We start from the raw sequence: 12,656 nt of genomic DNA, 5'->3' as shown, positions 1-12,656 counted from the left end.
TGTTATCCTATACTTTTGGATGGTTTAGTGACATCACAATCCTTAAAACGTAAATTGATTTATAATTATACTACGAATACTTTAAACCAATACACGGCCAATAAGCGCTGCATTATGCGCTTAAACACAAATAAAGTTTGTTAATTCAACAATCAATAAATATTATATCCTGAGAAATTTATGAACTTATTTAATTTGGACAGAACAGATTTATAATAAAATGTTAAACTGTTTTTCTTTTAATTGCAAAAAGTCTAAACCCTAAAGCATGATCATTCTCAGGTTCAACGTATTAAATTTATTCAAATAAATACTTTTTATTTTTATTCACTCTACATTTGTTTTGTGTTTTTTTTTTTAAAAAACAAACCAATAGAATAACAAATCTCGGTAATTCCACTTATTAGTAACTCAAAAAAAATTAAATTGCAGCATCGATCAAACATAGTAATTCTTAAAACATTTATTGTAAACTATTAATTATTGCAATACATATGGAATGGTGATCAGCGGTAACCTAGTGGTAGAGGATTGATATTTGCGAACGCAGGTCGCAGATTCAATTCCCGGGATGGATATTATATAATTATGTAATGTCGGTTTAGTATTTTCTTGTCAAGTTTTAAATCAATGTTCTATTTTTTTTATTACAGTTTAAATAAAGAACTGGCATGACGTTCATCTCATAGAATCGCTTTGAAAACAATACAATAGTAACACACCCTTCAAAAATAAACATAAGGTAGTATATCTAAATACAATTACGTAATAAATTTATACAGTTAATTTTGATATTTTAAATATGTGCCTTAGTTTGTCATTCAAGATAACGGAATAAAAAAAATGTTTTAGACTATTTACAAATATAATGAAGTAAGCGGAAAACTCACTTTTTAGCGCCCATCTCTTGTTCTGCATCAACCCTTCCAGGAAATTTTGTCCTTGCTCTCTGCATGCTTTCTCCTTTATACTCGCAACAGCTGTGGTAAGAGACAGCAGATCGCTAGCGAGCACAACCGATGACGCGTAATCTGGTGACTCCTCCACCGGCTTTAACATTGGATTCTGACCACCCAAGCTATCCACGTTTGTGATATATGAAAAATCTCCAGCAATTTTAGCCGCATGACTGCCGACAGTCCTAGCAGTGGTGGATAACTTCGCAACCACCTCCTGGTCTATTCCCAAAGTTTGCGCAATAGGGGGATTGTTGATTAGTTCTAGGGTTTTAGTGGCCGTGTCGGCAAGCGGTGCGATTCGCTGCAATATTTTCTCTGTTATTTTAGTATCATTGACATTTTGGGCCGTGATTGCGCACACGATCGTAAGGAGCGCTACTATAGTGTTCATGGCGGATGGCGCGTGCGCGTGCGACGGTCGCCTACACCAACTGAGACCAGCGCGCCAGCCTTCGTAGAACTATCAATGAAAAAGCATATTGATACGCAGTTCGCATATCACGTCGACGATTTCGCTATTGAAATTTCTTCATTGTTTCATGATGGCTCTGCCGCCGCTTATTAATTGTGATTGTTTGCACTTTAATTATACAATTATTTTATGTATTACATTACATCAATAACCTTTAATGCCACGTTAAATAATGTGTTCAGAAAAAAATGTAAATATAAACTTGGATGTCTGCAGAGGGCACTCTTAGTAACAGAATTATAGTTTAAATTTTAATTGTATTTAACTAAATTAATTATAAAATCTTCTGAAAAATTTACATCAACTCTGTGTGCAAACAAACTCATATGACAACAATAAATTAAACATTATTTCGGTACGGGATCGCATTCGATTAGCTCGTAAGCATTTTTTCGTAAGAACGAATATATGTATGTATTTATGTGTGTATATAGATTTATAAATTATTTTTTTTGTACCGATTTTGATTTATAATGTAGATTCTATACATTCTCAATTTTCGTCGAATTGAAATCTTTCATTATTAATAGAAGTAATATTACAAATTAATGTATAATTTATATAAAAGCAATGGATCGACTGTGAAGGGATCCTTCTTAGAATAAAGCTAATATATATATCAAATATTACTTGCTTGGAACGTTAAAATTCCACCTTTTTATGGTGTATTCATCATTAGTCATATGAACGTTTTTTTTTATTTACTTTGAATACTTTAATTAAAATGATTATGCATAATTAGTCCATTTTATTTATTTAATTAGTGCTTTAGTTCTTTCAGTTTTAAATTCGCTTTTCTTATCCTTATTTTTTTCTTTAGTGAATAATGTATGTAATAAATATATTTTTATTAAAATATAAATCTAGAATTCTGACAAACAACGATAATCATGTAACACCGAGAGAACCTCGCGCTATGTTTCATCATAAAAAAACGTGTTAATCACTACAACATAATACAATCTTTGAATTTATTTTCATGCTAATTACTTTATCACGAATTTATTTGCTTTAAAAACTATGTCACGTTTAACTATAACATCTAACGCGTGATTCACGTAGTATTAAAAATATTGATTATAGCTTATAGGCAATTGTCAATTTACACAATCTAACTAGACGCTTCAGACCATAGACAATAAGACAAAATGTTGATATCATAATTTTTCTATATAGACCATTTATTTATGTACCCTTTTAACAGTTTTAGTACTGACAGACTGAATGCCTTATCACAAGTTGTCCAAAGAGTAAATAAATAAATAAACTATATTTGAAATTTTTTGCACAGTTCTTAAATGATAATTAGTGTTTGTCTTAATGCCTGGAGTATAAAGAATCGATATTATATTGTGTTTTATAATTACACTTACAGATTTATGTGTCTGAGAAAAAGAGAGGACCTTTAAAACCCAAATACATTATAGGTCACCAGGCTAAGGGCGACATATACAAAGGATATTAATATAAATTAAAAATAAAATAACTTTGCACATGGTGTTATCCTTGAAAACCAAAAAAATACACGTAATGTTTATCGATTTGCTGCAAACTATAAATCGCTATTAAATCACCTTGTAACAATTAAAAAATACTTGATGTAAAATAAACAAAAATTCACATGAGAAATTTTATACTCGTACTATGGCCATGCGATAATAATCGAAGTTATGCGTTAAATAAGGTTGAGTTTACTTTTATCGAATATATGATACGTCCTAATTTACCGCTCCTACGTAGAAATAGTCCTTAATTAAAGTTCTAATACGTCGATGAACGGCGTTAGTAGATTATAAAGGATACCGGACATTATAGGTACTTCAAACAATATGTACGTTTCCTCTAAAATTAAACCGTTATCGTCATCTCTTGTACTAGGCATAAATTGTTAAGGTAAAAAAAAATCATGACAATTCGCAAAAACTTTTATTCAAAGTCATCGTTCTCTGGAAAATCGATAATGCTGAGCACCATCTCGACCGTTTCCATTACCCGTCACTTCCCAGTCGTCAAGATCTCTGTCACTATTTCTAGAAAAGGATCTTCTTTGAGCACTTTCTTCTCTCATCCAATAATCTTCTTCACCGCCCTCTTCTTCCTCAATTACTTCTAAATCGTCTTCGTTCGAATGTTCCTGAACTTCATCCACGCCTTCTTCATCTTCTTCTTCTTCTATAATTTCCTCTAAACCTTCATTATTGTTTCTTTGGTGTTCATACTCTACTTCATCTTCTGGTATCTCTTCTAAGACTTCTCTGTGGGCTATAAGAGTTTGTCTGTTTCTTATTAATGGAGGTTCCATCACTTTCTCATTCTTTCGTGGATTTTCAGACTGCTCTTGTACCTTTTCAGTGATAACAGGCTCATCAATTACATTTTCCTTACTATTTGTTTTTGACATTAAGAAAAGTATCTTTGGTAAAGATTGCATTGGAATAATAAATGTTAATGTCAATACAATTGATGATAAAAATATCCATAATATTTCTTGAACATCAATCTGTAACAGACCATAACAGATAATTTTTATACGATCTATTTTTAGTTTTGTATTGATAAATAGTAATAAAAATTAGAATTGTTATTGTTAAAGAATGAATATGAGTTATTTAGTATTACATATTTTGTGTAATAAAGGGTATAAGTCTCCGAATGTGATAACATATGTATTTATACTCACACATGACATTAAGGTAAATTCTCTAGCGGTTTTAACTGTCGCTGCATTTGTCAGGAACACAACAAACTGACAGAGATATAGAGCGTACGAAAGACGACTGATAAGAGCCAATGGTCGACTACATAGAAGATTACTAAGAAACTCTGTAACAAGTAATTTAAAACATTGCAGAGATTAGATACATTTTATTGTATAAATGGTGCTTAGCTTATAATGGAAAAAATATTATTTATAATTTTATAATTCCGACATTTTCATAACTCGACACGACTCGCAAACACGAGTCCTAAAACTTATCAAAATTAATTAACAAATTTCAAAGCATTTTATTGTTTGATTTGAAAAAATCATTAAAAGTCGTCTAAATTATTTTTACGAATGGTCTTATTGGATAGTTAGGAGAACTTTTAGCGCAGTCGCTTGAATTCTCTTTTTCTTTAGAGAAAGTTTTTGCTAACGTGTAAAACGTGTGAGTTGATAATTGCTACAAAAAAAACCATAAAACCACTAGCGCTAAAATATATAAAATAATATACATTATTTTTATGTAAGAAAAGCACTTCGTGCGGAAGTGGCTAAATATTGGTCCTTTTCTTACTTAGATGGACTACCGCAAAATACCGCCTGATTCTATTCAACATTATTTTTATTATTAAACTGAAAAGTTGTTTAGTTAATATTTAAATAAAATACAAAAATTTACTACATATTTCGTTTCTTCTCAGTACGAAAATTACTTCTGAAAATTGCATCCGATAAATTAATTAATAGTGACAGTTGGAACAATTAGCTAAAACCGCTGTGTATATTTGGAACAAATCGTTCCTGCGAATTCGCTAACCAGATTTAGTTCCAATCAGTTGTTACACACTCACCACAATGTCCGCTGTGCACTGCATATATTAGCCATGCTATTGCCAAAGCCGACGATATCGGTGCCAACGCGGCATACTGAGCAGCAAATGTTGCACTGTATCGGTACTGCGTTGAACCCGAATCGAAGCCTGCCCACCACACCAGAGTCCATAGCACACCGCTGACTAACCAGCCGAATGTCATTAGGATCTACAGGAAAAAAAGCTTAAAAATTATTTCAAAGTGAAACACATTTACTTATAAGTCGAAAACTATAAATTTTAATTAGGGTAAATTTAACAGCTAGTAAATCATGAATATCTTGATCAGCTATATGTTCCTAAAATCTGATGTTTATGTTTTACCTTCTTTAGTGGAAAAGAACAAATATTTACTCTATAAGCTTACCCTAGTGTTACTCACGCCTCCCGGGAGGCAATTTGATTGTTAAGGGGGGTAGTTAGAAAACTGACTCGACACGAGTTTAACTTTCTACCTTGGTGCAAAATTAACCAAAAATTTAAATTCTTTTATAGCTGCGGTAAATAATTATTAGATAAAAATAATTTATAATTTGAATTTTAGTTTTTCGTGGTTTTGAAAAACTGCGTTTCGTTTACAATTTCCAAGTGATTTCTTCTTTAAACCTTATATAAGTTTCTTAAGTGAACAGTTCAATTTTTTAATATTAATAATTATATACGTTACGTAGAACATAAAAATTTTAATATGTGCTCCAGTGGGGCATGACATAAAAAAGTTAAGAAACAATGGTCTGGATAGGACATTAAAAACTATATTAGCAAAAATGCGTGGTCCTAGATTTATCCTAGAAACAATAATACGATAATATGTAGCTAAGGTTGTCCCACTTCCACGCAATCGGGGATGTTCGAATAAAAACATGTATACGTCATTTGGCTCCCGACCTCGGCTTTGCGAATCGGCCACAAGGCAGTATCGCGACAGTATTTCAGGCTTGGCGGCTTGCCTACAATCTAAGCTTGCGGTTTTCGGGGAGATACATTAGTGCATACGTCATTTAACTCCACACATACAAGATTAAGATACTCGAGCCGCAAGCTAGCTAATGTCTGTCTGTAACGATCGCGCGGATTACTGCTCCCAGCACCTGCAGGCGAGCCGCGAGCTCGGGGTAATCAAGCCCGATGTTCCTGCAATCTAGATAATCTAGATTTAATTTCCCGATTGTTCATCATATGTTGTCTATTTACTTTCATTTTTAAATATCTCTATAGCTTATAAACGATTTTTTGGGCAGGTTGGTAGCTTATTTTCGACAAATACAGAATTCTAGTGTACCTTTTCCCCATGCTGATATTTTACTTAAATCCTCGTTAACATTAGTTAATATTTTCCTAAATTACAAAAACATATTGAGCAAAGAAAATTGCATACAACTGAAGTTACTTGAACAAGAGTTTCTTGTAAAAGAATCAAACTGAAGAAGGAGAAATAATCAGCCGTACCTTAAAATACTTAATAAAATCTTGTTCGTTTCACACATGAAAATCTTTACGACAATTTTTCAGTATATCAATCATAGATGGTACAAATATTGATTCGTATGAGTCATAAGCTTTCTAAGGAATATCTCCGCATTGAATTTAGTTCAGTTACTTCAACACAATAAAATCACCGATAAATAAATATTTACTCCATATACAAAAGTACAATATTTCTTATATCCCCTTCCGATCCAACCGCAATATTTCTAAGTAACCATCAAAGGAGATTCGTAGAAGTGTTTGTTTAGTGAACTGTAAATATTGTCGATTCTATTATAGTTGAATGTGGCTGCACGACTTACTTTGCTATGTCGCGTATTGTTCCTCAGAGCTAGCCCCAGACTTAAACCGACCAAGTAAGGAGTAGAGCGGTGGATTACTGAAGTATAACTTAGTCGCGCCGTCCTGTACAGCTGGCTAACGCTGAAAATAAAAAGAGAAATATAAAGTTTGTATTGTAGTTTCAAAAGCTAGGTGACGTGGAAGTAATTTAAAACACGTGGTAAGACAGAAAAGTTTCATTAGACACAATACTTTAAAAGAAATCTGTATGGTGAAATTCTGGAACTTTTGCGTAAACATATTCTTCGAACGCTTGAGAATTTTAAAGAAAATTCACTATACTGTCACACATGTATTATATACCATAAACTAGTTGTTTTATTTTTCCCATCAGTCACACAATGCTAGGATTATAACTATCCGTAATATTTACTATCCTTGTTAACTTTGGGTAAATTTTGTCAATTAAAATGTATTTACTATATCTTCTGCACATCGAATTGTAATCATGCATTCTATCTAATACAGAATTGTCGTTTCTATCTGTAAACGAATAAGTAGCAATTAGGTTCCTGGTAGTGTTATTAACAAGAGTCCATAAACCTTGCCGCTAATCCACAAGGACGGCAAAAATCTTTACAATTCACAATTGATGAAACTTGGCAAAATCACATAAACGTGTTCACCGCAGCTGTAAATCAAACCTTTGACCAGCAGTTCTAAGAAATTAAAGATTGAGTTAACACAGCTCTGGATTTTAAATATTTTATGTGATAAAAGACAATCTGGATACACGCTGCTTCAAACCGGTCTTATTGCAAATCTATGAGGGAGGCCTGTATCCTGCCAAGGACGTCATGCGGCCTTCCGATATCATGATAAAAGTAACAAAAACTAGATGGTGAATTAGTTGATATTGAACTTCATGTTTAGTACAGCATTATTATTTTATACTGGAAACCAAAATTTTTTGACATTCGAAAGTATAAAATATCGTCTAAGATAGAACCTTTAGTCATTATTTTGGTTACCGAACGAAATATCCGACAAGGCTTAAGTCTTATTTTTTTGCCTTCGTTGAGAAATTGAATTTTTCGACCAAATAGTCAGAAAGAACGGCCAAAGCCTCGAACTACTGATGATAAAGTCAAGAACAAACGTCGCATAGATTGTAATTGGTCCGACTAAATCCACTCATCATTTAACACCAAACCTCGTGCTGGGCTTCACGATTGCAACAACATGTGGAGCATCATAATAAAAATAAAGGTTACTCGGCCTTCAGTGGACCATGAAGACTGAAACATGAGAGTGAAAATCGTTTTTATTTAATAGATATGATGAAAGAATTCTCCTTTTATAATGATTGATATGTTTGCCAAAGTTTTCAATATGGCTAAATAAATAGAACTCCAGATTCTTACTAAATAGATTATGTTTCTGTACCCCTGATCTTAGCTTTTAAAGGCTTGACATATGCCTGAGGATATTAGTTAAGTGTCAAACGGGTCATGTTCCCCCATTAGACACATTTCTCAAATTAATACACGTATAACGGAACTGTTTTATTTATGCGTTCGTTTAAAGGAAACGTTACAATATAAACTTATTTGTATTCAATGTAAACGATCATAGAGCCTTGGGGTACGACGAGCCGGAAGATCGCAGAACAAAGGTAACTCAATCCTGCGCCGGTCAAACTCATATTTTTTTTTAATATACACTTTTATATGACATATTAATAGCCGCACTGTTACGTATAACATAAGTCTGTAAATTTGTCCGTCTTCTTTCTATCGTGTCTTGAACGAATAAAAGTTTTATATTTATCTCTATTATACTTTTTATTACTTGCTTATAAATGAGCTATGCATTCACACCTTTATGGTTTTTACACCTATAATCAATCCAGGAAAAAACTGTGAAATCATATTTCTATTTACTTAAAAAAATGTAAAATTAAAGTATATATATATATATATATATATATATATATATACTATACTTTAATTTTACATTTTATATATATATATATATATATATTTTATAGTATGTATGTGTAGTATATGTATGTGTGTATATATATATAATTATACAGGATGTTAGAAAATGTGTAGTGGCGTCTTCGTTCTTCTTCGTTCCTTCGGGCGGGTTTCCGATTAAAGTGTGATATTATATCACACTTCAATCGGAAACCCGCCCTTCGAGCGTGGTGAATATAGTATATCCTCCCATAGATAACTTAGGAGAAGACTATACCTTATAGTGGGCTTCTATGGGCTGAAATAACGAGTAGATATGATAATGAATTATTATATGTTATACTATCTGTCTCTGCAGAATTTGTACTGTGATAAGTTACCTCTATTTATTGGCCTGGCGAAATCCAGTGAACTTTCATATTGATCTACAGAGTAACTGGAAGAAGGTTTAAAAGCTTTTAGTTATCAAATAAGCTATACATTCATTATTATAACTTTCAATAACCAATCATCCTGTATTTGTTATAGATAAGGCAAATGGCACAAGTTTTAAGGATATGTAATTAAATATTTATTTATAATTACGCGTGCTTTGAATCAATATTATCTCAGATGTACGCAATTCATTAGCATATTCAAATAATTGTATATTAATTTCTGTCGCTAGCCGGTAACTAGATTGGTTGGAATAATAAAATAAAACACACAAGAATAGACAGTATTTTGATATAAATAAAAAAAACTAAAATTTAACGTGTTATTACAGTTTCCTTTTATTTGTAATGAGGTAAAAGGCAGGTTACCGTAACTAGGCAATATTTTTTCTATTAAAATAAAAAACTCCTTAGTAAAAGACAGCGAGCTGTCTAGTAACTATAACATATAATATACACACGAAATTAATATTTTTTTAAAATCTTATAACGCTACCGAAACAGTGGTACCACGCCTTAGGCATGTGCGCGGTGAGACGGGGGTGAAGTATCAACTTCATACAAACAACGCTCGCAACAGCAGCACTAATACTATATTTTCTTCGGCCTCCACCTTGTCGCGCCTTTATAATGAGCGATACAACGATTTTAGTAGTACTTTATATCACAAATTTTGACAAATTCGTTTTAATAAAAAAAAACGAATAGATTTCCCGATTGTAAGCATGTGATGACGTTCAGAAACGGTGAGTTCAGAGATCGTTCAAAGACATAAGTCGTTGACCGTTACCACACTCATAAATTACTAATTTTTCTTAATTATTTTCGATAACAAATTGTAAATGCGAATACAGTAAATCACTAGTAGATAAACTAACTATTGTAATTATTTGCGAAGTATCTAACAGCAGACAAGCAAATATAATTTGTGGTTACACTCAACTATGCGCTTTTTATTTTAAAAGATCTTTTCATAACAAGCCAACATTTCAACTTATAATGATTATGCATCCAATTGTTCGGTTATTTGTTATGACTTTAAAAACAAATTTGAAGAAAAGAATTTCCCGCTTTTCTTTAATTCTTTTTTCATTCAACAAAAGTCAACACAACGTTTCTCAAGTCAATAAAATTTTATTTATTTACGTTTACATATTTAGTTATATATCAACATTTCAACTGTAGAACGTACTGGACTTAGACTCTCCCAAAGGTTTGTAATTAGATCAATTGGAAGCGACCTGCAACTAGCATCCAAAGACAACATTAACAAGGTACAGTTTTAAATATAGTTAAGTAAATAAATAAAGATCCTTTCTAAGATTTAAAAGTATAAACATGTATACTATACAGGGTGATGACATTACAGGGTTCAATGTGTAGAAGTTTTAAAGGGATGAACGTTTAACTCATTTGTGAGCAAAAAGCTTTTAAACTAACACTCCAAAATATGTTACATTAGTTTTTTTTTTATTGCGATATGAATAGTCAATAACTTAAGACAGCACAAATTCGTGAACATTAATTAATTTTAATATGTAGTAATATAAATTCTAACTATATTCTTCTTCTTTTCAGCCGATGGGCGCTCACTGTAAGACATAAGCCTTCACCAAAGATCGCCACGATGTCCGGTGTCACTCTGCCCGCATCTATCGACTTCCTACCTTAACTAGTAGGTCCCTGGCCTAACCACGTCGCATCTACCTATAAGTCGTGCAACAAAGTGCACCGCCCGTTAGCCCGCTGATAAATGCGTATGCGGCAAACAATGCGAATCACACAACTGCTACCGCCAAATCACTCAACGCGTGTTTCAGAGTGCACTCTGTGTTTGGCTCTAATCGGTGTAACATAACTCCTGAAGATGCCCCGTGGAGGGATGGCTAAATATTGATCCTTTTCTTACTTAGGATGGACTTCCGCAAGGTAACGTCTGATTCCATTAAGTATTATCATCAAGTTATTTATTATTACTGAAACCATTGATTTTTGGATAAAGAGTACCATAAATTTGTTTACAGCAAAAGAGCCATACATACATTTTGCGGCTTTTACAAGTGTTACTGATTAACTTACGTGGACTAGCAAATGTTGAGATAAAGAAATGATACGTACCTGACGCCATGGTACGCCAGCATGGTGAGGCGATGCTCCTTCGTGACCCTGTACCTAGAGAAAGCAGTCCACACGTGCAGTGTTGGCAGGATTGCTCTTAACGCTGGCATATCTGACTGCATTGACCAAACAATCACACCTCCCAGGATAGACAGCTGCATGTCCAACGCTAGTTGGTGGGTTTGTGGTGCACACTAGAACAATTCGTTAACTTTATACAACTATTTATGAATAATTACATTATATATTTTGTAAAACAATGTTACTGTTAAAATATCAGATGTTCCCAAAAAATAAGTAATATAAAAATCGATGTCCATGTAACAGCTTAAATAATGGTCTAGTGGAAAAGAAGAGTTACATTAGTCTCGGCCAAAAGTCACTTCAGTTCGTTACCTATTGAAACGACCGCGCATCACAGTTTTTTTTTAAAGTATATTCTCATAACTGCATCACAATATACACACAATTACATTAACTATCGTTTTGCGTGTTCCTACTATACAAACGAAATAGAGCAAACTTAGTTTGTCTTAAAATACTACCAAGAGACACAAAAGTACTCATAAAATAAAACTAATTTTTCACGGATTATTACGGCATAGTTCTTATTTTGGGTCTCCGCTGTTTTGATTCCTTGGATGCCACATGGTCACGGGTGAAAGGCCTAGGTACGTCCAAACGTCCATATTTCATAGGTACATGGGAATCATCATCGTCAACGTTTCAGCCAATAGATGCCGGCTGAAAAGGGCACCTTCCCCAAAGATCGCGGTCTTACGCTGCTGGCTTACAGTGACAACTCGCGACTTTAACTCCAATACTCTCAGTATAATAAATAATATTTTGTCAAAACTAAGCAGAAAAAATGTTTTTTAAAAATATTATTTTACCGTAACTTTTAACAAAGCACCTCATAGCGACAACTTTCCGTCGATTTTTTTTCACTTTCTGGATAGACAAAAGAATACTTATTCAAAATTGAAACATTTGAAATCTTAAAAATGGAACGCAATTATAATAAATCCGTTTATTGTACAATAAAACGAAAAAGGGTCGATCTGTGTCATTACTTTGAACGACATCTATAAACTGAACTTCGATATACAAATTAGGTAATCATTTTAGCTTTACTGAGAGTTCACTTTGAGTCATCCCGTTACACTGATAACAGGTGTTCCATTAACAAACACCTTAGATTATAGGATACTGTTTTATTTCAATATCGTCCTTGACATCCTTACTATCGTAATATGAATATCGATTTGCCAAAAATATGTATTGAATTGTTACATCTAAGTGAAATTCCAAAAGCAACCAACAATTTTTGGAAAAAAGTAGTTTT

The 12,656-nt window shown here is 32.9% G+C and overlaps 2 protein-coding genes across 2 annotated transcripts in view; both read right to left on the bottom strand.

The window, feature by feature from the left end:
- Positions 1-1,350, bottom strand: part of LOC137928940 (nose resistant to fluoxetine protein 6-like) — a 58,349-nt gene extending 56,999 nt beyond the window's left edge. The window contains exon 1 of the mRNA XM_068771948.1: positions 891-1,350. Within this exon, the coding sequence (XP_068628049.1) occupies positions 891-1,350 (460 nt within the window). The remainder of the gene's footprint in view (positions 1-890) is intronic.
- A 1,974-nt stretch (positions 1,351-3,324) lies between these two features.
- LOC137928615 (uncharacterized) overlaps positions 3,325-12,656 on the bottom strand; it is a 32,959-nt gene continuing 23,627 nt past the window's right edge. Inside the window, exons 8-12 of the mRNA XM_068771513.1 lie at positions 11,312-11,505; positions 6,798-6,918; positions 4,987-5,176; positions 4,112-4,254; positions 3,325-3,931 (exon numbers count right to left, since the gene is read on the bottom strand). Coding sequence (XP_068627614.1) covers positions 3,368-3,931; positions 4,112-4,254; positions 4,987-5,176; positions 6,798-6,918; positions 11,312-11,505 — 1,212 coding nt within the window. The 3' untranslated portion in view covers positions 3,325-3,367. The remainder of the gene's footprint in view (positions 3,932-4,111; positions 4,255-4,986; positions 5,177-6,797; positions 6,919-11,311; positions 11,506-12,656) is intronic.

The sequence above is a fragment of the Battus philenor genome, unplaced genomic scaffold, assembly GCF_028537555.1.
Source record: "Battus philenor isolate CCGP_79_NKW_IND1 unplaced genomic scaffold, ilBatPhil1.0.hap1 SCAF_4, whole genome shotgun sequence".
Classification (NCBI taxonomy): Eukaryota; Metazoa; Arthropoda; class Insecta; order Lepidoptera; family Papilionidae; genus Battus; species Battus philenor.
Note: the sequence above shows the minus strand (reverse complement) of the source record. Positions and strands in the feature narration are given on the sequence as shown.